Raw genomic sequence first — 23,950 nt, forward strand, 5'->3', positions numbered from 1 at the left:
GTGAATTTATAGTACGTGAATTATATCTCCAACTTGTAAAAATTATTTTAGAGCTTTTTGCTTATTTTAATAGTAATGCTTATAAGGATGTATTCATTGTCTGACTTTTTTTTTTTTAAAAATGTATTGCAGGGGCTGGAGAGGTGGCTCAGAAGTCAAGGCACTGGCTGTTCTTGCAGGGGTCCTGAGTTCAATTCCCAGCCCCCACATGGTGGCTCACAACCATCTACAATGAGATCTGGTGCCCTCTGCTGGTGCTCATTAGGTTGGCCTGTACCAGTAATTCTATGACTGTCTCTCATTACTGTCTTTTCTCTCATGCCTGATTTATTCTCATCTATCAATTGTAATTTAGGATTCATCCTAACCACACTTAATTGAATTGACTTGGTTGGCTAAGTTGTGTCCTTCAACTGTCTTAGAAGTGAAAAAAAGAAATACGGGATAAAAACCCAAACTCACTGCGAAGTCAAGGTAAACAAAACATGCACAGTGTCCAGCAGCAAAGCCTCCCCGCTGGGGCCCATGCCCCCATCCCGCCAGTCCAGCATTGCAAGCGCTCCGTGGCACAGGAACAAGAGCGTGGAGACCGGCACGTCAGCACTGCAAAGGCTCCCACAGCAGTTCACGAACCACTCAGGGGTGCTGCTGCAGTCAACTGACCGGAGAAGCAGGCTGCTGATCTGGAAAACAACAGAGGGAGTAACATACAAATAGCTTAACTACAAACCTACAAATCTCTTTCTTGAAATACTTCCTGAAACAGTCTAGAAAAGGAATGTAAAACACAAACACTAACATCACTACACCAACTTTAGAAGGACAACAGTGAACTCTAAACACATGAACCGTTCTGCTGAGATGAAAGTACTGGAGAAACATGAAGGTCACCACCTGCAGATGGACAGAGGATGCTTTTAGAGGAGCTCCAAGAAAAAAATCCAGTCTCATACAAGAATAATCATTTTGCATGATCTCAGAATACACAGATGTCTAGACAAAATGAGTTTCTAGATAATATACTGAGAGGAGGGCAGAATGCTAGCAGCCAATGCAAAGACTATGGTCTACATTACCAAATTACTTTCCTTAGGGACCAAATTCACTAAAAACTGACCCAACCATGCCTCTTATATTACATGATAAAGTATGATTAAGTATATTACAAAGTCTGTTCTTAATAAAAAAAAACAACTATCAGAAAGTTGTTAGCATGGTTTAAACAGCAGTCACCGCACAGCTGTAATGTTCTCCCTCTCACCACACTGACGCACAGAACGGAAAAGAACTGAGGGTAGTCAACCAACGCTAATAGCAGTTGCCTGTGCAAAACTGACTGACAGACAGCTGTTCCTGCCCTGTCATCGTGCCTGCCACCATGTCATCTGTGTACTTAGAATTATCATTGTAAGAGAAAAGAGCCACTAGAAAAACCCCAGCTATGCCCAATACACTTTTTAAAATTCAGCTGCTGCAGTTGAAACACTGAGGGGCCAGTGAAATAGCTGAGTGGGTAAAACCACGTCAAGTTTAACAACCTCAGTTTGATCCCCAGGATCCATGTAGTAGAAGAGAATCCCTACCACAAGTTGTCCTCTGACCTCCACACATACACTGTGACATAAATAATAATCAATAAAATATTTAAATTAAACCAAACTGATGTCCATCTAATTCTCGGTGAAGGGAAGTTCTAAAAAGCAGATGCACTCACCAACTCAGGAAGTTTTTCAGATGGACTGAACATGTTCTTCACAAAAAGAATAACAGCTAATCCCGATGTGCTCTGAACAGTCTGCAGTAGGTCACCTATTGGGGGAGGGGGAAGCAGTCATCGTGTATTAAAGATGGAGAGTCTGGTGTGCTAGAAAGAGCAAGTGCTTTGGGTCTGAGAGGCCTAGATAGCTCCAGCTTGACCATTTCCCAGGTGACAAGATTCCAGACAAGTTACTTAACCTCCCAGGAACTCAGCTTTCTTAGAAAGAGAGAGAGAGAGAGAGAGAGAGAGAGAGAGAGAGAGAGAGAGAGAGAAATAACCAATACCAGACAAGTTGTCATAAAGTTTAAAAGAAAATGAAGAGGGCTGGAGAGATGGCTCAAAGGTTAAGAGCACTGACTGCTCTTCCAGAGGTCCTGAGTTCAATTCCCAGCAACCACATGATGGCTCACAACCATCTGTAATGAGATCTGGCGCCCTCCTCTGTATACATAATAAATAAATAAATCTTTAAAAAAAAAAAAAAAGAAAGAAAGAAAGAAAGAAAAGAAAATGAAGAGAAAGGCTAGGCCCAGCACATATTCAGTGAATGAGCTTCCCTCCTCTCTGGTCCAACATCTTACACTCATCCTCGACATCTATGCCAATGGCATACCCAGCAACACCGCCACCTCCCTCCTGACACTGATGCTTTGGATCCCCACTCCATGAACAATTTTCCTTAGAGAGGTCTGAAGTGCTATATGAAAAAAAAATCCACACCAATGCCAATTAGAAACCTTGCTAGCACAGCACTCACAGCACTCAAAGTGACCAGACAATTTTGATTCGCTATCTTCTTTTTGTTTGCATACACATTAGCCTCCAGTAATGTGAATTACTCAACTCAGACTAAGAAGTATGACAGACACCTTAAGTTAACTATTAAATATCTACTTTGCCCTCCATCTCTGGGAAAAAAAAAAAAAACTGACTTTGGGTAGCCATATGCTTAGCCAAAAGCAGGATTCTTGCTCCTACAATCTTCTTTGAAACTAAAGACAGCCACTGGAGGGGTTCAGGCCAATGAGCTATATGCAGAAGTCCCTTAGTCTATTAGTTTTTCTGATTACCATGCAAGGCCCTTGGGTTGGAGAGATAGATCAGCATTTAAGAGAACTGACTGCTCTTCCAGAGGTTCAATTCCCAGCAACCACATACTGGCTCACAACCATCTATAATAGGATCGGATGCCCCCTTCTGGCATTCAGGTACATGTACAGAGCCTAATACATTAAAAAATAAGAAGAAAGAGAGAGAGGGAGGGAGGGAGGAAGGGAGGGAGGGAGGAGAAAAAGGAAAGAAAAGAAAAGAAAGAAAGAAAGAGGGAGGGAGGGAGGGAGAGAAAGAGAGAGAGAGAGAGAGAGAGAGAGAGAGAGAGAGAGAGAGAGAGAGAGAGAGAAGATGCAAGGCCTTCCTCTTCCTTGAACAAACACATGATGCCTGCAGCTACAGCAGACAGGTGCCAACAGGAGGCAGGAGGCACATGGGAAGACACCAACATAATAAAAATGCCACAGCAGAAAGGCAATGCTGGGTCCTACATTGGTGGCAGTAGTTCTCGGTCATCTGCCTCTAAACTTTGTGACAATTTTCTGTTACTCACTGCTAAATACTTTACTAACACAAAAAGCTTTAACTACTTAAGAATGGCACTGATGAAGTGCCATCAACTTTTCAGAAAATCGCGTCTCATTAAATTTGTGTCTGGACTAGAGATGACTCAGCAGTCTAGAGTACTTGCTCCTCTTACAGAGGATCCAAGTTCATTTCCCAGCATCCACATGGAGGCTCACAACCATTTATACGCCTGGTTCCAGGGGACCTGCTGCCCTGGTCTAGCCACCACAGGCACCTAAATTCACATGGTATAGACAACTCATATAACCACACACATACATAAAAATAAAATAAATTTTTAAATTTTCTTCTCTGTATCTCACCAAAGTCTTTTACTTTTCAGATTTCTAAATTGTCCTTTTAAAAAAGGTAAATATCCTCTGAAAAGTTGTCTATAAATTCTGTCTTGATGAAAGTAACTAATTAGGGTCTGGAGAGATGGCTCAGAGGTTAAGGTGCTTGGTCCTCTTGCAGAGGACCCAAGTTTAGTTCCCAGCACCTACACTGGATGGTTCACAAGCACTTACAAGTCTAACTCCAGGGGATCAGACACCCTCTTCTGGCCTCCTCAGGAACCCATGTGCACATACTCAGAGACAGAAACACACACATTAAAATTTCTTATTTTTTTTAATTTATTTTTTAAAGTAACTAATTTAATTTCTTTTAAATTCCTAAAAGTCCAAGGTAATTTTTCCTAGTTACCAATGTTAAAACAATTATCCCAGCAAAGGCAGAGTAAATCATCATTTCTTACAAACAAGAGTTCTAAACAGGGCCCCATAATGTTTTTTGTGGTGTGTGTGTGTGTGTGTGTGTGTGTGTGTGTGTGTGTGTGTGTGTGTGTAGGTCAAAGGACAACTTATAGTACTCCACCATGTGAGTTCCAGAGATCAGGCATCAAGCTCAGGTCATCTGGCCTTGTGGCAAAGTCTACCCACTGAGACATCTTGTCCAGCCAATGTTTTCATTTTTTAAAAGTCTGTGTGTGTGGTTGTTTTGCCTGCATGTGTGTCTGTGCACCTTGTGCATACAGTGTCCAAGAAAGCACAAGAAGATGTCAGATCCCCTGGAACTGGAGTTATAGACGGTTTTGAGCCACCAAGTGGGTGCTGGCAACTGAACTCAGGTACTCTCAAAGAGTGGCCAGTGCTCTTAACTACAGAGCCATCTCTACAGCCCCTTGGGTTTTTTGTTTTGTTTTTGTTTTTTGTTGTTGTTCATTTATTTTTTAATTGTGTTTTTTATTTAAGTTAAATTCATATATATATATATATATATATATATATATATATATATATATATAAAACTACACAGAATAGCAGATGACGAGAAATGACAATTTAACCTTTTCTGTAATACTTAAAATGCTATGAAACTCCTTTGTTTAACAAAAAGATTTTATATATACATAAACAGTTAAATAAATTATAGAACTTAGCTTCCAGCCCCAAAGACTTACCCATGTACCGCATCCCATATACCTCACCCCAACCAGAATGCCCTTTCACACTGAGTAAACACTATTACAACTTTCCCAGTAATGACTTCCTTACGTTCTTCAACAGCATTAACACATGAGTATGCATTTCCAGACTTTTTAAATATCTTCTACAGATCTTACAGTACAAGCACCCCGCCTCTCTCCGCTATAATTCTCTGATGAGGAACTCTGGCCCATCTGACTTGCAGTTCCTTCAACAAGGATGCTGTGTTTGCTTATTCCTGGTAGATCCTCTGTCCTCATCCAATGCAGTCCTGATTCCTGCCAACTGGCAGCTGACCTAGAGACAGCATTACTCTCAAATTCAATCCCTTCAGAAGATGCCAGGTAGGAGCTACAAGAATCTAAGAGGCACATTTTATCTGGTTTTGTTTCTGTGATTATTGGTGCTTAATGCCACCTACATCAATCACTGGGTATTACAAGAAGTCTATCATGTTACTTCATTTTAATTTATTAATTGAAATACTCTCATGAAGAGAAATTTCTTTTCTTCTACTTAGCTTCCTAGTGGTCTAGTTCTCATGGACAGAAGAGATATTGGGAGGAATTAGGCAACCGGGCTCATAATCAACTATTGTCATTATCTGAATATAATACCATTAAGAATTCAACTCATCTTTCTAAGTCTTTCTTAAATTTGGTAGCTGCTTCTAAAGAATTTTTCTAAAGTCTGTGGCTTTCTAACAATGAGAGTATTGAATGTGTTTCTCCCTTTATACACAATAAACATGCTGACATACATACACACGCAACCTGGGAAAAGTTGTTCAACCTCCCTTGCTGAACTCATACATTTGAAAAACACAAAACAAGCATTAAAATCATGTAGTTCAGGTCCTTTCTCCATAGGTTAAACAGACTGGCATGCAGTTATGATCATCATTTTGTCACACTTACCATCATTTAAAAAGTCGGTGAAAATGCTTAGCAAGCCACACATAACACGCCAGATGAGACAGTTAGAAGAATCACTCCAAAGATAGCCCTCAGGACTTGGTACTTTTTGTACTAATGTCATTGAAACTCTAATGCCCACCAATAAGTCATTCATTAACTGTGTTTGAACAATGTGATTTCCAGCAAATTTTCTACAAAAAAGAATAGGAGATTTCAAAAGGAAATTCAATACAAATGTGACCACTTCTACCCTCTTTACACCAGCACATGGCTGCATCCAAGGGCCAAACTCAATCTGAGATAAGCATTCCCGTTACACAGACACTAACTATGAACTCCTGAGTACTCTGACTGTAATAGGCCCTCTTTCTCAGCCAGACTAACCTTCCTCCCTATTGTAGAGCAAAAGTAAGCAATCTTTAAAAAGAAGAAATGAAGAGCTAATGAGACAACTTATAGGCATGAACACTCAACCTGCACATGTTTTCCCACCTGCCTTCAACATGCTGTCCTAGACATTCTTCTAGACATGACTAGATAGTTCTCTTCTCCCTAATCTATTTACCCATCTAACTCTCTCTCTCCTCCCTCTCATGCCCCGCCCCCTTCTCGCTGGTGTGAAGGACCAACCCAAAGCCTCAGGTACACTAAGCAGATCCTCTCACAGTGAGACATTCGCAGCCCGACCTACTCTATGTCAAAGCTCCCCAAGATTCAGTCCTACTCAGTTCTCTATTCTCATCTACTTCTCTCCCTTGATGCTTTACATTATATTCTATAGGCTAACTACTGCCCGACTTTGGGCTCTAACCCAGACCTCTCCCATTACAAACTTGTATTTCTAACTTCCCACTCACAATCTTCATTTGGGTATCTAATTAGTATCTCAAAATATGGGAGTTTATCCTTGACTGCAAACCTGCGCTGCCTCCTGGGATCTCTAGCTCTGCACTACTGTTGGCCTCCTGGTCTCTCTCCCATCTGTAAGGAGATCTGCACCCATACCATGTCCACAGCTGCCACCTGACCTGAGTCATTCTCACATCTCTTTAGGGTACAACAGCTTCAACTGCTCTCCAGCCTTTACCCTCATCCTTCTCACTCTATTTTCAATAGGGAGAATAGAAAGATCCTATTAAAACCCAAGCCAGGGAAACCGTTTGTAACTTCCTCAAAACAAACAAAATTAGCATAGGTCCCCGCTATTCCACCCTTAGGTATATATCTCCAAGAAATGAAGATGGAGCCAAGTGTGGGAGGCACATGGGGGGGGAGGGGCTGAAGCAGACGACGGATGATGATGCTACTATAAATCCCGGGCCCCCCCCCCCCCCCCCCCCCCCGCCCCGCCAGGAGCATGACCATGACTTAATGGATTCCCCTAAGAAACAGTCCAAACCTGCAGTCAACCCCACCCATATGCACAGACTTACATCAATGTTTAATGACCTAGTCCCGAATATTTGTCCAACCAATAGCACTAGACTTCTGAGGAAAGATGTAGAGGCCCAGATTACTCAAGGTTAGAGAATCTGAGCTTGCTTTACCCAGCAGGGCTGCATAAGGAGATGATTTGGCCACAGGCGTGGTTACCAGGTGTTTGGAAGGGTCTACACTTGGCTGTACAGTGTGTTCTGATCTAGCAAGGGAGAATCTTTTGCCTCTCCCTGGGCATGTTATAAAAAGCCTTTTGAATAAACCTTCGAGGCCATTGGGTAGTGTTTCAGGCTCTCCTAAAGCTATCCTGTGTTTCTGTCTTTCTTCTCATCAACTAGGTCTCTCTTTATCTAATATTTCTTATCCCTCTCTCATAAGAACTAAAAAGGTAGGAAAGGTAGGAGCTGGACTCCCATGGCCTCCCACAGAAAGTTTCTTACCAAAAATACAGTGAGCAAACACAGAAAACAGGAGGAAAAAAAAAAACTTAGACAAACCAGAGACTATGTAAATCTAAGAAAACTTTTTTTAAAAGTAACTATTATTAATATCTTCAGAAAGATAACAAGAAACTTCAACCATGAAAATATCAAACACTCAAAGCTAAGGGGAATGACTTTTCTCTTTATCAATCATTTTCAGAATAATGATCTTTATAAATTATCTTTTGAGCACAGTGGGAGATACCTGTCACGCCAGCACCTGAGAGGTTAGGGCAGGGAGATTACAAGTTTGAAATTACTGGATTACACAGTGAGACCCTGTTTCAAAAAAAATCAATCAAATATCATACCTGTGTGTGCGTGTGTCCGTGCATGTGTGTATGTGTGTGTGTGTGTGTGTGTGTGTGTGTAACTTCTAAATACAAATTTAAATAATCACATCAAATGTTGGAAAGGGCACATTCTGAGCCTTTTAAAAAAGCTTCTGTTGGGCTGGAGAGATGGGTCAGAGGTTAAGAGCACTGGCTGTTCTGCCAGAGGTCCTGAGTTCAATTCCCAGCACCCACATGGTGGCTCACAACCACCTGTAATGAGATCTGGCTCCCCTCTTCTGGCCTGCAGGGACCCATCTTTCTGCTGCATACAAGAAACACACATCAAATTCAAATATAGACACTACCTCAGAGTAAAAGGCTGGGAAAAGTCTTTCCAATCAAATGGTCTTAAGAAGCAAGCTGGTGTAGCCACCCTAATAGCCAACAAAATAGACTTCAAACTAAAATCAATCAAAAGAGATCAAGTAGGGCATTACAAACTCATCACAGAAAAGATCCACCAAGATGAAGTTTCAATTCTGAACATTTATGGCCCAAACACAAGGGCACCCACATATGTAAAAGAAACATTACTAAAGCTTAAATCACACATAAAATCCCACACATCAATAGTGGGAGACTTCAACACCTCACCACTGGACAGACCTACAAAATCGAAACTTAACAGAGAAATAAGGGACTTAAATGATGTTATGGCTCAAATGGACTTAATTGATATCTACAGAACATTCCATTCTAACAAAAAAGAATATACCTTCTTCTCAGCACCCCATGGAACTTTCTCTAAAATCAACCACATACTTAGCCACAAAGTAAATCTCAACAGATACAAAAAAAAATTGGAATAACCTCCTGTGTTCTATCAGACCACCATGGTATAAAGTTAGATTTCAACAACAACAAAAATTACAGAAAGTCTACAATCTCATAGAAACTGAATAATGCTCAACTGAATCACCAATGGGTCAAGGAAGAAATCAAGAAATTAAAGACTTCCTAGAGATCAATGAAAATGAGTATATCACATATCCAAACCTATGGGATGCTATGAAAGAAGTGCTAAGAGAAAAATTCATAGCACTAAATAAATGCCCACATAAAGAAGTTGGAGAAATGTCACACTAGTGACTTAACAGCACACCTGAAAGCCCTAGAACAAGAAGAAGCAAAGTCACCCAGGAGGAATAGACACCAGGAAATAATCAAATTGAGAGCTGAAATCAATAAAATAGAAACAAAGAGAACAATACAAAGAATCAATGAAACAAAGAGTTGGTTCTTTGAGAAAATCAACAAGATAGACAAGCCATTATCCAAACTAACTAAAAGGCAGAGAGAGAGCATTCAAATTAGCAAAATCAGAAATGAAAAGGGAGACATAACAACTAACATTGAGGAAATCCAGAGAACTCAAGTCATACTTCAAAAACCTGTACTCCACAAAACTGGAAAATCTAAAAGAAATGGATAATTTTCTGGATAGGTACCACATACCTAAGTTAAATCAAGACCAGATAAACTATTTAAATAGACCAATAACCCCTAAGGAAATAGAAACAGTCATTAAAAGTCTCTCAACCAAAAAAAGCTCAGGACTAGATGCTTTCAGCAGAGAATTCTACCAGATCTTCAAAGAAAAGATAATACCAATACTCTTTAAAATTGTTCCACACAATATAAACAGAAGGAAAATTACCAAACTCCTTTTATGAGGCTACAATTACCCTGATTCCCAAGCCAAACAAAGATGCAACAAAGAAAGAGAACTACAGACCAATCTCCCTCATGAACATTGATGCAAAAATACTTAATAAAATATTGGCAAACAGACTCCAAGAACAACACATCAAAACAATTATCCACCATGATCAAGTAGGCTTCATCCCAGGGATGAAAGGGTGGTTCAACATACCAAAGTCTGTCAATGTAATACACCATATAAACAAACTGAAAGAAAAAAAAAAAAAAACCACATGATCATCTCACTAGATGCTAAAAAGGCCTTTGACAAAACCCAAACCCCTTCATGATAAAGGTCTTGGAGAGATCAGGAATACAAGAAACATACCTAAACATAATAAAGGCAATTTACAGCAAGCCAACAGCCAACATCAACGTAAATGGAGAAAAACTCAAAGCAATTCCACTAAAATCAGGAACAAGACAAGGCTGTCCACTTTCCCCACATTTATTCAATATAGTACTTGAAGTTCTAGCCAGAGAATTAGACAACAAAAGGAGATCAAGGGGATACAAATTGGAAAGGAAGAAGTCAAACTTTCACTATTTGCAGATGACATGATAGTATACATAAGTGACCCCAAAAATTCAACAAAGGAACTCATACAGCTTATAAACACCTTCAGCAATGTAGCAGGATACAAGATTAACTCAACAAAATCAGTAGCCCTCCTACATACAAATGACAAACGGGCTGAGAAAGAAATCAGAGATACATAACCCTTTACAATAGCCACCAATGATATAAAATACCTTGGGGTAACTCTAACTAAAGTGAAGGACCTGTATGACAAGAACTTTAAGTCTCTGAAGAAAGAAACTGAAGAAGATAACAGAAAATGGAAAGATCTCCCATGCTCATGGATAGGTAGGATTAACATAGTAAAAATGGCAATCTTACCAAAAGCAATCTACAGATTCAATGCAATCCCCATCAAAATACCAACACAATTCTTCACAGACCTGGAATGAACAATACTCAACTTCATAAGGAAAAACAAAAAACCCAGGATAGCCAAAAGAATCCTGTACAATAAAACAACCTCTGGTGGTATCATGATCCCTAACTTCAAGCTCTACTATAGAGCTACAGTAATAAAAACAGCTTGGTACTGCCATAAAAACCAACATGTGGACCAATGGAACTGAACTGAAGACCCTGACATAAATCCGCACACCTATGAACATATGATTTTCGACAAAGAAGACAAAACTATACAATGGAAAAAGCATCTTCAACAAATGGTGCTGGCATAACTGGATGTCAACATGTAGAAGATTACAAATAGATCCATATCTGTCACCGTGCACAAAACTTATGTCCAAGTGGATCAAAGATTTCAAAACATAGATCCAGTTACTCTGAACCTAACAGAAGAGAAAGTAGAAAGTTGTTTTGAACATACTGGCACTGGAGATCACTTCCTAAATATAACACCAGTAGCACAGACACTGGGAGATACAATCGATCAATGGGACCTCTTGAAACTGAGAAGCTTTTGTAGGGCAAAGGACACAGTCAATAAGACAAAATGACCGCTTACAGAATGGGGAAAGATCTTTACCAATCCCACATCTGACAGAGAGCTGATATCCAGAATATTTAAAGAACTCAAAAAATTAGACATCAAAATACCCAACAGTCCAATTAAAAAATGGGCTATAGAGCTAAACAGAGAATTCTCAGAAGAAGTTCAAATGGCTGAAAGACATTTAAGGAATTGCTCAGTATCCTTAATCATCAGGGAAATGCAAATCAAAACAAAACTCTGAGATACCATCTTACACCCATCAGAATGGCTAAGATCAAAAACACTGAAGAGGGCTTATGTTGGAGATGATATGGAGCAAGGGAAACACTCCTCCACTGTTGGTGGGAATGCAAGCTTGTACAGCCATTATGGAAATCAATATTGTGTTTTCTTAGAAAATTGGGAATCAACCTCCCTCAAGACCCAGCTATACCACTCTTGGGCATATACCCAAGGAATGCTCAATCATACCACAAGAACACATGCTCAACTATGTTCATAGCAGCATTATTTGTAATAGCCAGAACGTGGAAACAACCTAGATGCCCTTCAACTGAAGAATGGATAAAGAAAATGTGCTATATATATACAATGGAGTACTACTCAGCAGAGAAAAACAATGACATCATGAGGTTTGCGGGCAAATGGATGGAACTAGAAAAAAATCATCCTGAGTGAGGTAACCCAGACTCAGAAAGACAAACATGGTATGTACCCACTCATAAGTGGATACTAGATGTAAAGCAAAGGATAACCAGACTGCAACTCACAACTCCAGGGAGGCTTCCTAGTAAAGAGGACCCTGAGAAAGACACAGGGATCACCTAACAACAGAGAAATGGATGAGATCTACATGAGCAGACTAGGGGTGGGGATAGGGGTAATGGAGGGCAAGTGTCAAGGGAAAGAGCTAGGGGAGCGGGAGGTCCCAGCTGGGTCAGGAGCAGAGTGGCAGAACAGGGAGGGGGATACCATGATGAATGAAGACCCCAGGGGAATAGGAAGAAGCAGAGTGCTAGAGAGGTCCCCAGAAATCCACAAAGATATCTCCACTGTAGACTACTGGCAATGGTCGAGAGAGTGCCTGAGCTGACCTCCTCTGGTGATCGGATGGCTGAACACCCTGACTGTCATGATAGAACTCTCATCCAGTATCTGATGGAAGCTAATGCAGAGATCCACGGCCGAGCCCCAGGTGGAGCTCTGGGAGCCCAACTGGCGAGAGAGAGGAGGGATTGTATGAGCGAGAGATATTGAGACCATGATTGGAAAAAGCACTGGGACAAATAGCCAAACTAGTGGAAACGCATGAACAGTGAGCCAATGGCTGAGGAGCCCCCATGGAACTGGACCTGGCCCTCTGGATAAGTAGGACAGTTGATTAGCTTAAACTGTTTGGGAGGCCCCCAGGCAGTGGAGCTGGGACCTGTCCTTGGTGCATGGGCTGGCTTTTTGGAGCCTGGGGCCTATGCTGGGACACTTTGCTCAGCCTTGGTGTAGGGAGGAGGGGACTGGACCTGCCTCGGCTGAGTCTACCAGGCTGGGCTGACTCCCCAGGGGAGACCTTGCCTTGGAGGAGGTGGGAATGGGGGATGGATTGGGGGGTAGGACTAGGGAGTGGGAGGAGGGAGGACGGGGGAATCTGTGGCTGATATGTGAAATTAAGGTAATTATAAAATAAATATATATTAAAAAAAAAAGAAAGAAAGCTTCCATTGTACAAGACAATCCCCATGTGCACACAGACATGTGCACAAGCATGCAAACATCCAGCACTCGCCTGTTTTCCTCCAGGATGTCAGTTAAACTCTTGTAGAGAAAACGAAGCACTGAAAGAAAAAGAACAGAATGACAAACCAGAGCTCCAAACTAAGTTTCAGCTTCAGTACCAGGAAATCATAAAATATCGACCAAAAATGACGTCATGGCGAAGCAGGAACTGCAAAGGGTATGGTCTACTTTAGTTATCTGGAAGTCATCTCTAAAACAACTCAGCGCAAAAGAAAATATCAAGACTTACCACTTTTAAGCAGATAAACAACACATGCTGTACCTGCAGGTGGGAAAAGAACAATGTTAAGGAGCTTCTGCCAAAATGACCGTTTTAAAAAGGTGATGTGGTGACAGACATTAGCAGGAAAAGGCACTGAAAAGTGCTGGCTTACCCACATTAAAGTTCTCCAGGCAGGAAGATATGTTGTCCATTATTTTTCTATAAGCATATAAGTCAGAAGTTTCTAAGTCTTCTTGAAGGTAAAAAATAAAACAGTATGTAGCATCAGTTACAAAATATTCAGGTAGGCCATTCAGTGAGCTGCAAAAAAGAAACAAAGGATGAAAAGCTTCTATTACTGGGCTAAGTATGGAGGGCGGAGAATATACAAATGTTAAACACTGAATCACACCTTCAAAACATAGCCCCAAAGTTATAACCCTGCACCACCACCACCGAAATTCACTGATCTACCATTTCTCGTCCCTGGTTCCATTTTGCCGTTTCTGCTCCCCAAGCCTTCTCTCAACAGAGTAGCCAGAGCAACAGCACCATGCAGTCAGCATTTACTATGAGGATGGTTTCAGGACCAACCAGGGAAAAAACTGGGGGATGCTCAACCTCCTGTATAACACACAGAGCATTTGCATTACACCCTGTGCAGATTCTCCCATGCGCTCTAAACCATCTCTAAGTTGTTTGTAATGCCTAATGCAATACGGAAGCTATATAGACAGTTGTTTTCTCTGTCATTCAAAGGACACATAAAGAAAACAAGTCTGTACCATCTATCTACCTGTGATCCTCTAACAAGCTCCACATACAGCTGCACTAATAAGCATAGCTCACAATAACCCACAAGGCCTTTCAAAACCTGCCTTTCTCCCCTCACCATTAGCCCTCATCTCAATCCTTAATCACTTAACTCTGGCTAGATGACTCTTCCTTGTTCTGAGAGCTTATCTATCAAAATCTTCACTTATTTCCTCCATCCAGAACACTCTTTCTTCAAACACCTCAAATCTTGTCGTTCGGTCTCAAAGTCACCCACCCCAAGAGAAGGAAGGCGAGATGTGGCCAACCACACGTCAGACCGACAGTCCACGCTGGCCCCCCCTTCCTCCACTCTCAGCTCTCCTTTTCTTCAGTCTCTGGCCATGTTCTCCTGCACATGGTGCTGACTTTTCCATTTTCCCCTTAGCATCTAAGATTCTAAAAATCTAAGCTGTTCTATTCATTTTAACCTCAATTCCTATAAATGTCCTTGGAACACAGTACTCAACAAAAATTTCCTTAATAGAAAGTTATGCCAATATTAGTCCAGTTAAATCAAAACAAGCTCCACATACAGATGCACTAATAAGCACAAATAATCACTACTCTTCTAGAAGAAATAATCTAAAAACTGGAATAGTCCAAAAAAGAAAACTCAGTAGAAAGGTAACTAACTCTGTGTAACTGAATCATAGTATCAAAATAGTAAAAGAAGAGTGGTATTGGTATAACAAACACACACAAGTCTAAAATAATCAAACCTGAGTTTTTATAAAAATACATAACGACGAGGAGTATTCCAAATATAAGGGAAATGTATGAGCCAAAAGTCTGGGGATAACAGAGATTCTATATGAAACAGAAACTAAACTAGACCCCACCTCACCCAATCCTCAAAACTTGATTCTAGATGGATTTAAAACTGAGCAAAAAAAGTAAGACAGGAAATAACAATCTTGAATTAGAAAGAGCATAAAATGAGCAAGGCATAAAATTTAGAAATATATATAATGAAAAGTATTATTAGGGTCATGATCTTTTTTAATTTTATAAAGACAATATATCATGCAGAAAGCGGAAAAAATACATTTTGGCACATAATTTATATAGAGCACTTATAAATCAAGAAAAGATTATAAGACAATGAAAAGATATAATTTAAAAGGTAATCAAACTGCACACATCACAAAATGTTCAACCATGAGTTGGGGATGTAGTTCAGTGGGAGAGTATCTGCCTAATATGCAAAACCCCATGGGGTCAAACCCCAGCACCAAGTTAACATTAATAATCTGGGAAATGTAAGTGATAATAAAAGAGCATTTCTCATCTTCAGATTATAAAAATGTAAAAACTGGTGTCATCAGTGCTGGAGAGACACAGAAATAAGTAGTGTCACTCACAGCTGGAGAAGTGTTAATAAATAGCTTAGGGGAAGTACAGTCAACATCTGCAAAACGGTCTACAACCCCCCTCCAGTCATTCATGCACATGATTACACACACTTTATGTACACACAGACTATCACTGCAGCACTTCTGGAATAGTGAAATCTAAAACACCAGATAGTCATCAGTGGCAAGGAGACTAAATAAACCAAATAATATGCATCATGATTCACAGTTGGACATATCATAATATGGAGTATGTACATAGAAATAAATACAGACAAAACACTCACTCACAAAATGAAAATAAGTGAATACATTTTAAAGGGGCTATCCTGATACAGAAATTTCTCTTACTATTCTATGTGCTTGTTTACTGAGGAGGACACATGGGTAGGTACCACAGCACACATATGAACATGGATAACTTGCAGGAGCTGGTTCTCTCTTCCTACCATGTAGGAGGCAGAGATCAAACTTAGGCCACCAGGCTTGATGAGACTTACCCTGACACACAGAGTCATGTCATCTGCCCTCCAAGACATTCTTTAGTAAATAAACCAACTACAGAGTACTGTGTAGAGTATAATCCCACTTAGGTAAAAATATTAAAACTAAAACATAGTATATATGTTAAACCCAAAGAAAAGGTTTCAAAAAACAAAAACCAAAATTAAAGTGAAAACCCTTTCCTAAAGAAAATGAAACATGGCAGAAATGGTGGAATTCAGGCCTACTTTATACAAAGGATATACTCCTGTACTATCTGTGTTAGAATAGATGGGGACAGAGAAAAGGTATGATAGATTTAAACATCCAGGCAAAAGAACTGACCCAGCAATCTGTGAACTGGGACCCACAGAACAAAGGTACAGCTTGTTTTTTTAAATCCTAAAACCTAAGGCTTTTGCTTTCTAAAGACCTCAGACAGATACATGGATAGATAGTATAAATAAAACTTGTAGTGTTATAGTTTAATTTTACCAAAACAGTGAATGAACTTTGCTTTTTCTTTTTTCTTTTTTAAGTGCTGGGGATGGAACCCAGGGTTCTCCCTACTAGGTAGGTGAGCACTCCACCACTGAAGTGGATCCCCAGGCCCCAGCTATTTCTTGTAGCATTCAACTTATCTTCCTTCCTTTCCTTACCTCGCCAAGACTTTCTTCAAGGGATTCTTCAGAGTCAAGGAAAAATAAATGCTTGCTATAATTCTCAAACAATTTTCAATAGCAGGATCATACACACCATTTTTATCTACCTTCTCCAGGACAGGCACAATCTATAATTAAAAAAAAAAATTCAAAACAATTCTTTCTAATATCAAATACATCAAACTAAGATGATTACAAATATTCTTTTAAGTCGTTTTTCTTTCCTTTGAAGGGAAGAGGGAAAGTGACCTTGACCTTCTGATATTCTGGCTTCTACCTCTTGAGAGTAGAGACTACAGACATGTGTCACCATGTCTATTTATGTGGTGCTGAGGACCAGAACAGGGCAATCACTCTACCAACAGAGGACATTCCCAGCCTGATTCCAGTATTTATAAACCTTTAACGCATGTCCCTCCCTCTTTACTTCCTGACCCACTCACACTGAGAGTCACATGCCTAAGGCACAGCAATACAGAAAATCTATAGCGCTCTTTAAAAGTGGGTAATAAGCCAGGCATGTTGGCGCACGCCTTTAATCTCCGCACTCAGGAGGCAGAGGCTAGCGGATCTCTTTGAGTTCGAGGCTAGGCTGGTCTACAGAACAAGATCCAGGACAGACACCAAAAATACATGGAGAAACCCTGTCCCCAAAAACCAAAAAAAAAAAAAAAAGTGAGCAATATATTTAACTGATTTCAAAGTGTGCACGTGTGGAAAGTCTAAATTCTGAAATACAAATAAGAGCAATCTATATTTTAAATTAACTTTCAAATGTGCCTGCCAAAAAGTTTTGAAGATTCAAAATTAATAATAATTTAAAAAAAATATATTGCTGAGTAGTGGTGGCACATACCTTTAATCCCAGCACTTGGGAGGCAGAAAAAAGTGGATTTCTGAGTTCAAGTTCAGCCTGGTCTACAGAGTGTGTAAGTTCCAGGACAGCCAGGGCTACACAGTGAAACTCTGTCTCAAAAAACCAAAAAAATGAAAATTAAAAAAGAAATTACACACAATTATCTCTTGTCTACTTATAGTCCCAATGACGGTAGAAGCTTAGATACTGTTTCTATTGCTTCTCTGAATAAAAGGGCATTATACAATGAACATAAAAAGGAAAAACTATCATTTGGTGATAAACTGGCATTAAATAACCGAAGCCAGAAACTGTCAGTTAATTTTTAAAATCCATTAACAGCATGGTAATATTCAAGACATAATCATGAACAAAAACTCAGCATTACCTGTTTAATATAATAGATTTGTGACACTCCGTCCGTGAGTTGTACGCAACGTAACAGCAATGAGGCTAGATTTTTCCCTTCTGCGTCAGCAAAAGCTAAGGAACACAAACAAAAACTTACTGCTGTAACTACACACGGACTGATATCACCTTTCTTCTACATTCTACAAAACTGCTAAGGCCGTAAGCCAGGGCAGTGAGATGGGTTAGCAGGTAAGGCGGCTGCCACCAAGCCTGACCCGAGTGTGACCCCAGAAGCCATGCAGTGGAGGGGGGAGGAGAGCTGACTCCGAAAAGCCGTCCTCTGACCTCTCCACCTGTCTGAGGGCATGTGTACGTCCACACAGACACATACTGGCTTAGTTTGCTTTCTGCTGCTGTGAGAAGACCGTGACCAAAAGCAAACTGGGGAGGAAAGGGTTTATCTTACAACTCCCAGGTCACAGTCGAAGTCACAACTCCCACCACTAATGACGTCAGGGCAGGAAGTCAAGGTTGGGACCTGGAGCTGGGACCGAAGCATAGACCACGGAAGCAACACTGCTTACTGGTTGTTCCACATGGATTACTCAGCTTGCTTTTATTATACAACCCAGGACCCCTGTCCAAGGGTGTCACTGCCTACAATGGGCTGGGTCCTCTCACATCAATCACTAATCAAGAAAATTCCCTCCCCCCAGACCAATCTGATGGAGGTATTGTCTCAATGGAGCTTCTCTCTTCCCAGATGACTCCAGCTTGTGTCAAATTGACTCACATATGCACGCACGCGCACACAGAGAGAGAGAGAGAGAGAGAGAGAGAGAGAGAGAGAGAGACAGAGACAGAGACACAGAGAGAGACAGAGAGAAAGAGAAAGAGAAAGAGAGAGAGAAATAACAAAGTAAAAGCAGACATAGAGGCTCTGACATTAGAAGACCCCAGGTTCAGTTCCCAGCATCCACGTGGCAACTCACTACCCTCCATACTACAGTTCCTGGGGATTTGATTACCTCTTATGACCTCTGTGGGCTTCAGGCACACACACACACATGGTGTATACATACATAAATCTTTCTTTAAAAAAGTATATAGGTCAAAATAGCAAGGAAAAATCAGTCTAAAGGAATATAATATTTAACAAAACTATTTTTACCCAAAACTGAATGCAAAAAAAAAAAAAAGAAAAATGAAGCAGGAAGAATTTCAGCATTATACTCTACAGGGTCCCAAAAATTCAAATACTCTGCTTGCAAACTTGCAAATTCATTCATCAAACAAATGAAATTTAAAAACCACATACATCTCAAAGTTTTCAGGTCCTCCTGACAAACAGTCAATGCAGCGACCTGCGTTTCTCTTTTCTTCTTCACACCCATTTTAGACAGGACCGACAGTAGTCTCTGTAAGAAAGAATAGCTTAAGACATTGGGCCAGTGGAGGGTTTCTCCTGCAACATATGAGCCATAAGAGCATTAGTTGAGGGTGTTGTCCTATGCACTATAGGATGCTTAAAGCTTCCCCAGTCTCTACCCCATCAGATGCCAGGAGTATCAACATGTTAAGACAACCAATAGATGTCTCCCAACAGTGCCACTATGAGAGGGTACAACTGCCCCGGGCTGAGAATCACTGAACTGGGTTATCTGGTTTACAAAAGAAAAACTGGGCTTTGTTTGCTTGTTTGTTTGTTTAGCGGTTTTGCTGCTGTTGTGTGAAATGGGGTTTTACTATACAGTCTTTAAAATAGTCCCCTGCTTTGAAGGGGAGATTTCTTTTGTCCCACTGAAGGATTAGAAAGCTGATGAGAGCTTGTCAAAGGAGACCTCTGTGGTCCAATGAGGAGTGGACTACCTTCAGACTCTCCCAGGCAGAAACTGACTCGATATCTTTCACCTATACTCCTGACACAGCTTCCTAACTGCCTGCCCGGCTCCAAGAATCCATTCTTGTCAATCATCAAAGTAATCCTTTAAAAACACTAACGAATGCCGGCAGTGGTAGCGCACGCCTTTAATCCCAGCACGCAGGAGGCAGAGGCAGGTGGATCTCTGTGAGTTCGAGGCCAGCCTGGGCTACCAAGTGAGTTCCAGGAAAGGCGCAAAGCTACACAGAGAAACCCTATCTTGAAAAACAAAAAACAAAACAAACAAACAAAAAACTAAACGAAGTCTAACCTCGCACTTAACTTAAACTTCTCAAGGGTTTCCAATGGCGCTAAATGCAATTTATTAATTACTAATGTCCAAATTCGGGTGTTGGCACTTACAAGCCTGAAAACAACCTGGCCCCAGCTTCCTCTGCTACTCATTTCAAATCAGTCTACTCTGCCACCTTAAGAACTCTCACATTTCCTGATGCTTAACATCACCTATGAAACTTCCAGATCTGCCAATTAATGCTCTGTCCCACACATATGGCAAGACCTATTTCTTATTCTCCAAGTTTGTGATTAAATACCACCCAAGAGAAGTTTTCTGAAACTTTATCTAAAATGTCATCACTCTGATACACACACCACTTCCATTATTTTTTTACAGCAGGTATGACTACCTGAAATTACATTAATTTGCACATCTGTACACCATCTGTTTTTCCTAGTAGTAAACTCCATGAAGGTGGCCATTTTAATGATGTGTTCAGTGTTTTAATTCTCACTCGTTCACCATTCAGGCATGTAGATGCTTTATAAACATTTTTTTGAACAAAACCAAGGAATTAACATTTGCTAGAGACATTCTGGAAGGGACAAATACCTTTAATGGCAGAAAGATGGACCACCTGTTACCTAAAAGTACACGCTACAGCCAAGTGTCAGGGTGCTCCTGCTACTAAAGAATCTATAGTCCATTTGGACAACAAATCACTACATTAAAGGCAAGAGAGCAGCCCACCAAAAAGTTAAGAATGAACAAAGCTAGACATACAACAAGGAAAGAATTTGAAGTTCTTCGTTAAATTTAGGGGGAAAAAAAAAAGGAAATAATTTCCTAAACGAGCAGCCCGCGTATCAAGTGAGAAGGCACTGAAGGAGGACACTGCGGAGACAATTCAGGTAAATGGCCAGTTTGCAGCAGTATTTGATCCCGGAGTCCTAGGGGCTGCTCAAAAAACAGATTCGGTGATTCTGCGTGTTCTATGGATAAACGTGTGTCCTGGTGAACTGGGCCTCCCCAATGCGTAAAATCCACCCTGTCCAGCCCGGTGCGTTCCTGCTCTTAGGTACCATTTGCAGCTTCCCTCCCACCTACATCTTTCCGACTCCCACGTGGAGCCCCAAGAATGACAGAATGACAGACGTAAAAGTGGTTAGAGGGCTGTCTCCATGGAGACCTAAGCGACCCACGCCAGAGGCTGGCAACGCCGCAGGGCCACGGCGGGCACCCTCGCGGGGCCCTGCAAGCCGGCCCGGCCGCGCCGTGGAGAGTCGGTCCCACGCGCCCGCGCGCCCGGCAGGCAGCACGCCCGCGAGCCAAACCTCGTGCCCGGGGACGTCGGCAAAGAGTCGCCGCCTCTGGACGAGTCCCGGAAGCCCGTCTCGTCTGCAGCGTCCCGGCTTTAACGTGGTTCGCGCTGCACCACCGGTCCCGCTGCGGGGAGGCAGACCGGGAATCTGGCAAGGAGATGTCGCGAGAGTAGCCGGACGCCGTTCCTCCAATCAGAAGCGCGGGGTGGTCGTGACGTCATCAGAGGGGGCGTTTGCGAGTGAATTTGGATTGACCGCGACATCAGAGCTTGGCGTCAGTGTGTGTGTATGTGTGTGTCACGCTTTACCTTCTTCTGGGTGGCAGGGCTGCAGCCTCCGCACCTCTAGGTGTCAGGCCGACATTTCTGCCTCAACCCAGACTTTCCACACTCACTGTGCCCAGAGGCGGGGCAAAAACTACCCGCGGGGACGGTTGGGCCCTGGAGTGAACTGAAGCGGCTAGCAACGACTTGATGAACTCCACCGACCGAGCCTGGAAAGTTGCCTCAAAGGGTGTACCTTGTACACAGCTCACAAGCTGTCTCGCAGTCCAGTCCTTAAAAAAGGAGTAAGAATTAGAGACCTATCACGGCAGTAGGAGCTAGGGCAGGGAACAAGATTAGAGAACAGACAAGATGCTATCTGGAGGCGCATTGGAGGTGGGGGCGGGATATTGAAAAATTGGTTCATCAAGTGGATGTTTTAAGCCTTTGATTTTTTTTCCCCTCAATTTTATATTACTGTGCTTTGTATTTCTTTGTGGTTTTGCCTCGTGTATCACTAAACAATAGCTTGTCATTTGTTTGATTTTGTGTGTATTATCCACCGATTAGCATCTTTGGGCAGTTTTTCGGGTCACCCACCTAAAAATGGGTGATGATAATTCTTTCACAGTTAACGTAATATGCCGTTCTCTACTACATTTATGCAGTCATGCTCGTGCCTCTGGACATTTGTTCTAAAGGAGTCCAGATGAGAGAGGGGGACAGAGAGAAAGACATGGCCATGGATAGAGAAGCAGGGCATGGAAAAAGCATGTGAGTTGTAAGTAGGATGAGTAGCTTCGGGGAAGGGAGGTCTATGAACTGGAGCTGCCGGGCAGTTTAGGGTAGAGGAAGAAGTACAAAGGGCCAGGATGCTAGCTTGGATGCTGAGATGTATAACAAGTATATGGGAAAAGGAGTGCAAGAGGGGTCTGGAGCTAGCATTAACTTTGGTATGCAAAAAGTAGCTTTGGTCTCATCTGCCGGAGGAAGGGGAAATAGGGAAAAAGCTCTTCCTAGCAGACAGAAATGGTTTCACAAATTCCTGAGGAATGCTGGAAATGTCAGCCAGCAATCTTATAGCCCAGCATGTGCTGAACCAAGACTGTTATTTTGGACCAGGTCAGCGGGCCTGCCCTTTTTGAGGTGCCTGGGGTTTTCCTAACAATAACAGACTACTGATACACGCTAGGGGTTCTGAAATGATATGGTCTGTGGGTCTGGGTTCTGTTTATTTTCTCTGCCAGTTAATGAAAAAGCAGGAGAAATCTGGAGCACAGACTCAAACATGGCAGACAGAGTGAGAAATTGAAGAAAATCCCTGCTCCCTGATCAAAAAAAAAAAAAAGTATGGGAATTCCTGGGGGTGGTTAGATAGTGCTGGCCATGGATAATGAGGTTTGCTGAGACAGCCAAGGCCCTCTCTACCAACACCAGGGGTACCCAGCCTTTAGAATGGACTGAGACTGAGCAGAGGGCCTTCAAAGTCTTGAAAAAGGCCCTGGTGTCTGCCCCAGGCCTGGTCCTCCCAGAAATTACTAACCCTTTCCACTTGTGCATGGAGGAGGCCAGAGGCATTGTCTAGAGGGTCCTCATACAAACCCTGGGACCCTGGAAAAGACCGGTGGCATGTCTGTCCAAGACACTTGATCTGGTCACAGCTGGATGGGCAGCATTTATAAAGGCCACCATTACTGCCACCACCTTGCTGGTAAAAGAATCAGACAAATTAACTTTAGGACACAAACTATTCCTGACAGCCCCACACTCTGTTGAGGCCCTTTTGAGGGGAACACGGGAGAGATGGATGTCTAATGCCCAAGTGACCCAACAAAAAGCCCTGCTTCTTGATCAACCCCACATTTGGTTCCATAAGACATTAGCCCTCAACCCTGCCAGTCTCCTAGGAACCAGACAACTCCTCGGAGGTTACTGAACTGATCTGATTGACGTCCCATTGACAAAACCAGATGAGGTATTGTTCACCAATGGGAGCAGTTTCGTCCAAGATGGGATCAGGTGTGCAGGGGCAGCAGTGTTGATCCAAAAGAAGACTATGTGGGCATAGTCTTTAAGTAGGGGAACCTCAGCTCAACAAGCTGCTGAACTTCACCTTTGACACTTCTCTGGGAAAGACAAGGTTCTTACCATAAATACTGACAGCAGATATACTTTCACCATGGCCCATGCCCATAGGGAAAGAGGATTGCTAACCCCAGTAGGAAAAGAAATCAAAAATAGAGAAGAAATCTTAGCCCTATCGGAAGCTATCTGATTACTCAAGAGGGCAGCCATTGTTCATTGGACACCAAAAAGGAGATTCCCCAGAGGCCAAAAAACAACAGAGTGGCTGGCTTGGCCACCACAAGACATGGTCCTAAAGCCAGTGAGGACACTCCAAATCTTCATAGCCCTGCCTGAGCCCT

At 41.9% G+C, this 23,950-nt stretch overlaps 1 protein-coding gene across 3 annotated transcripts in view; it reads right to left on the reverse strand.

Moving 5' to 3' along the window:
* Thada (THADA armadillo repeat containing) overlaps positions 1 to 21,416 on the reverse strand; it is a 294,771-nt gene extending 273,355 nt beyond the window's left edge. Inside the window, exons 1-10 of one of the 3 annotated variants that reach the window (XM_006990503.4) lie at positions 21,274 to 21,416; positions 19,099 to 19,198; positions 17,818 to 17,912; positions 16,571 to 16,701; positions 13,433 to 13,581; positions 13,288 to 13,320; positions 13,048 to 13,096; positions 5,781 to 5,971; positions 1,715 to 1,809; positions 463 to 683 (exon numbers count right to left, since the gene is read on the reverse strand). In XM_006990503.4, coding sequence (XP_006990565.1) covers positions 463 to 683; positions 1,715 to 1,809; positions 5,781 to 5,971; positions 13,048 to 13,096; positions 13,288 to 13,320; positions 13,433 to 13,581; positions 16,571 to 16,701; positions 17,818 to 17,912; positions 19,099 to 19,174 — 1,040 coding nt within the window. In that variant the 5' untranslated portion in view covers positions 19,175 to 19,198; positions 21,274 to 21,416. Of the gene's footprint in view, positions 1 to 462; positions 684 to 1,714; positions 1,810 to 5,780; positions 5,972 to 13,047; positions 13,097 to 13,287; positions 13,321 to 13,432; positions 13,582 to 16,570; positions 16,702 to 17,817; positions 17,913 to 19,098; positions 19,199 to 21,046; positions 21,191 to 21,273 lie in introns of those variants that run through there. The other 2 variants (XM_076558882.1, XM_076558883.1) reach the window with 2 other exon arrangements.
* Between the last annotated feature and the right edge of the window lie 2,534 nt (positions 21,417 to 23,950).

This window comes from Peromyscus maniculatus, chromosome 22, assembly GCF_049852395.1.
Source record: "Peromyscus maniculatus bairdii isolate BWxNUB_F1_BW_parent chromosome 22, HU_Pman_BW_mat_3.1, whole genome shotgun sequence".
In the NCBI taxonomy this organism is placed as follows: Eukaryota; Metazoa; Chordata; class Mammalia; order Rodentia; family Cricetidae; genus Peromyscus; species Peromyscus maniculatus.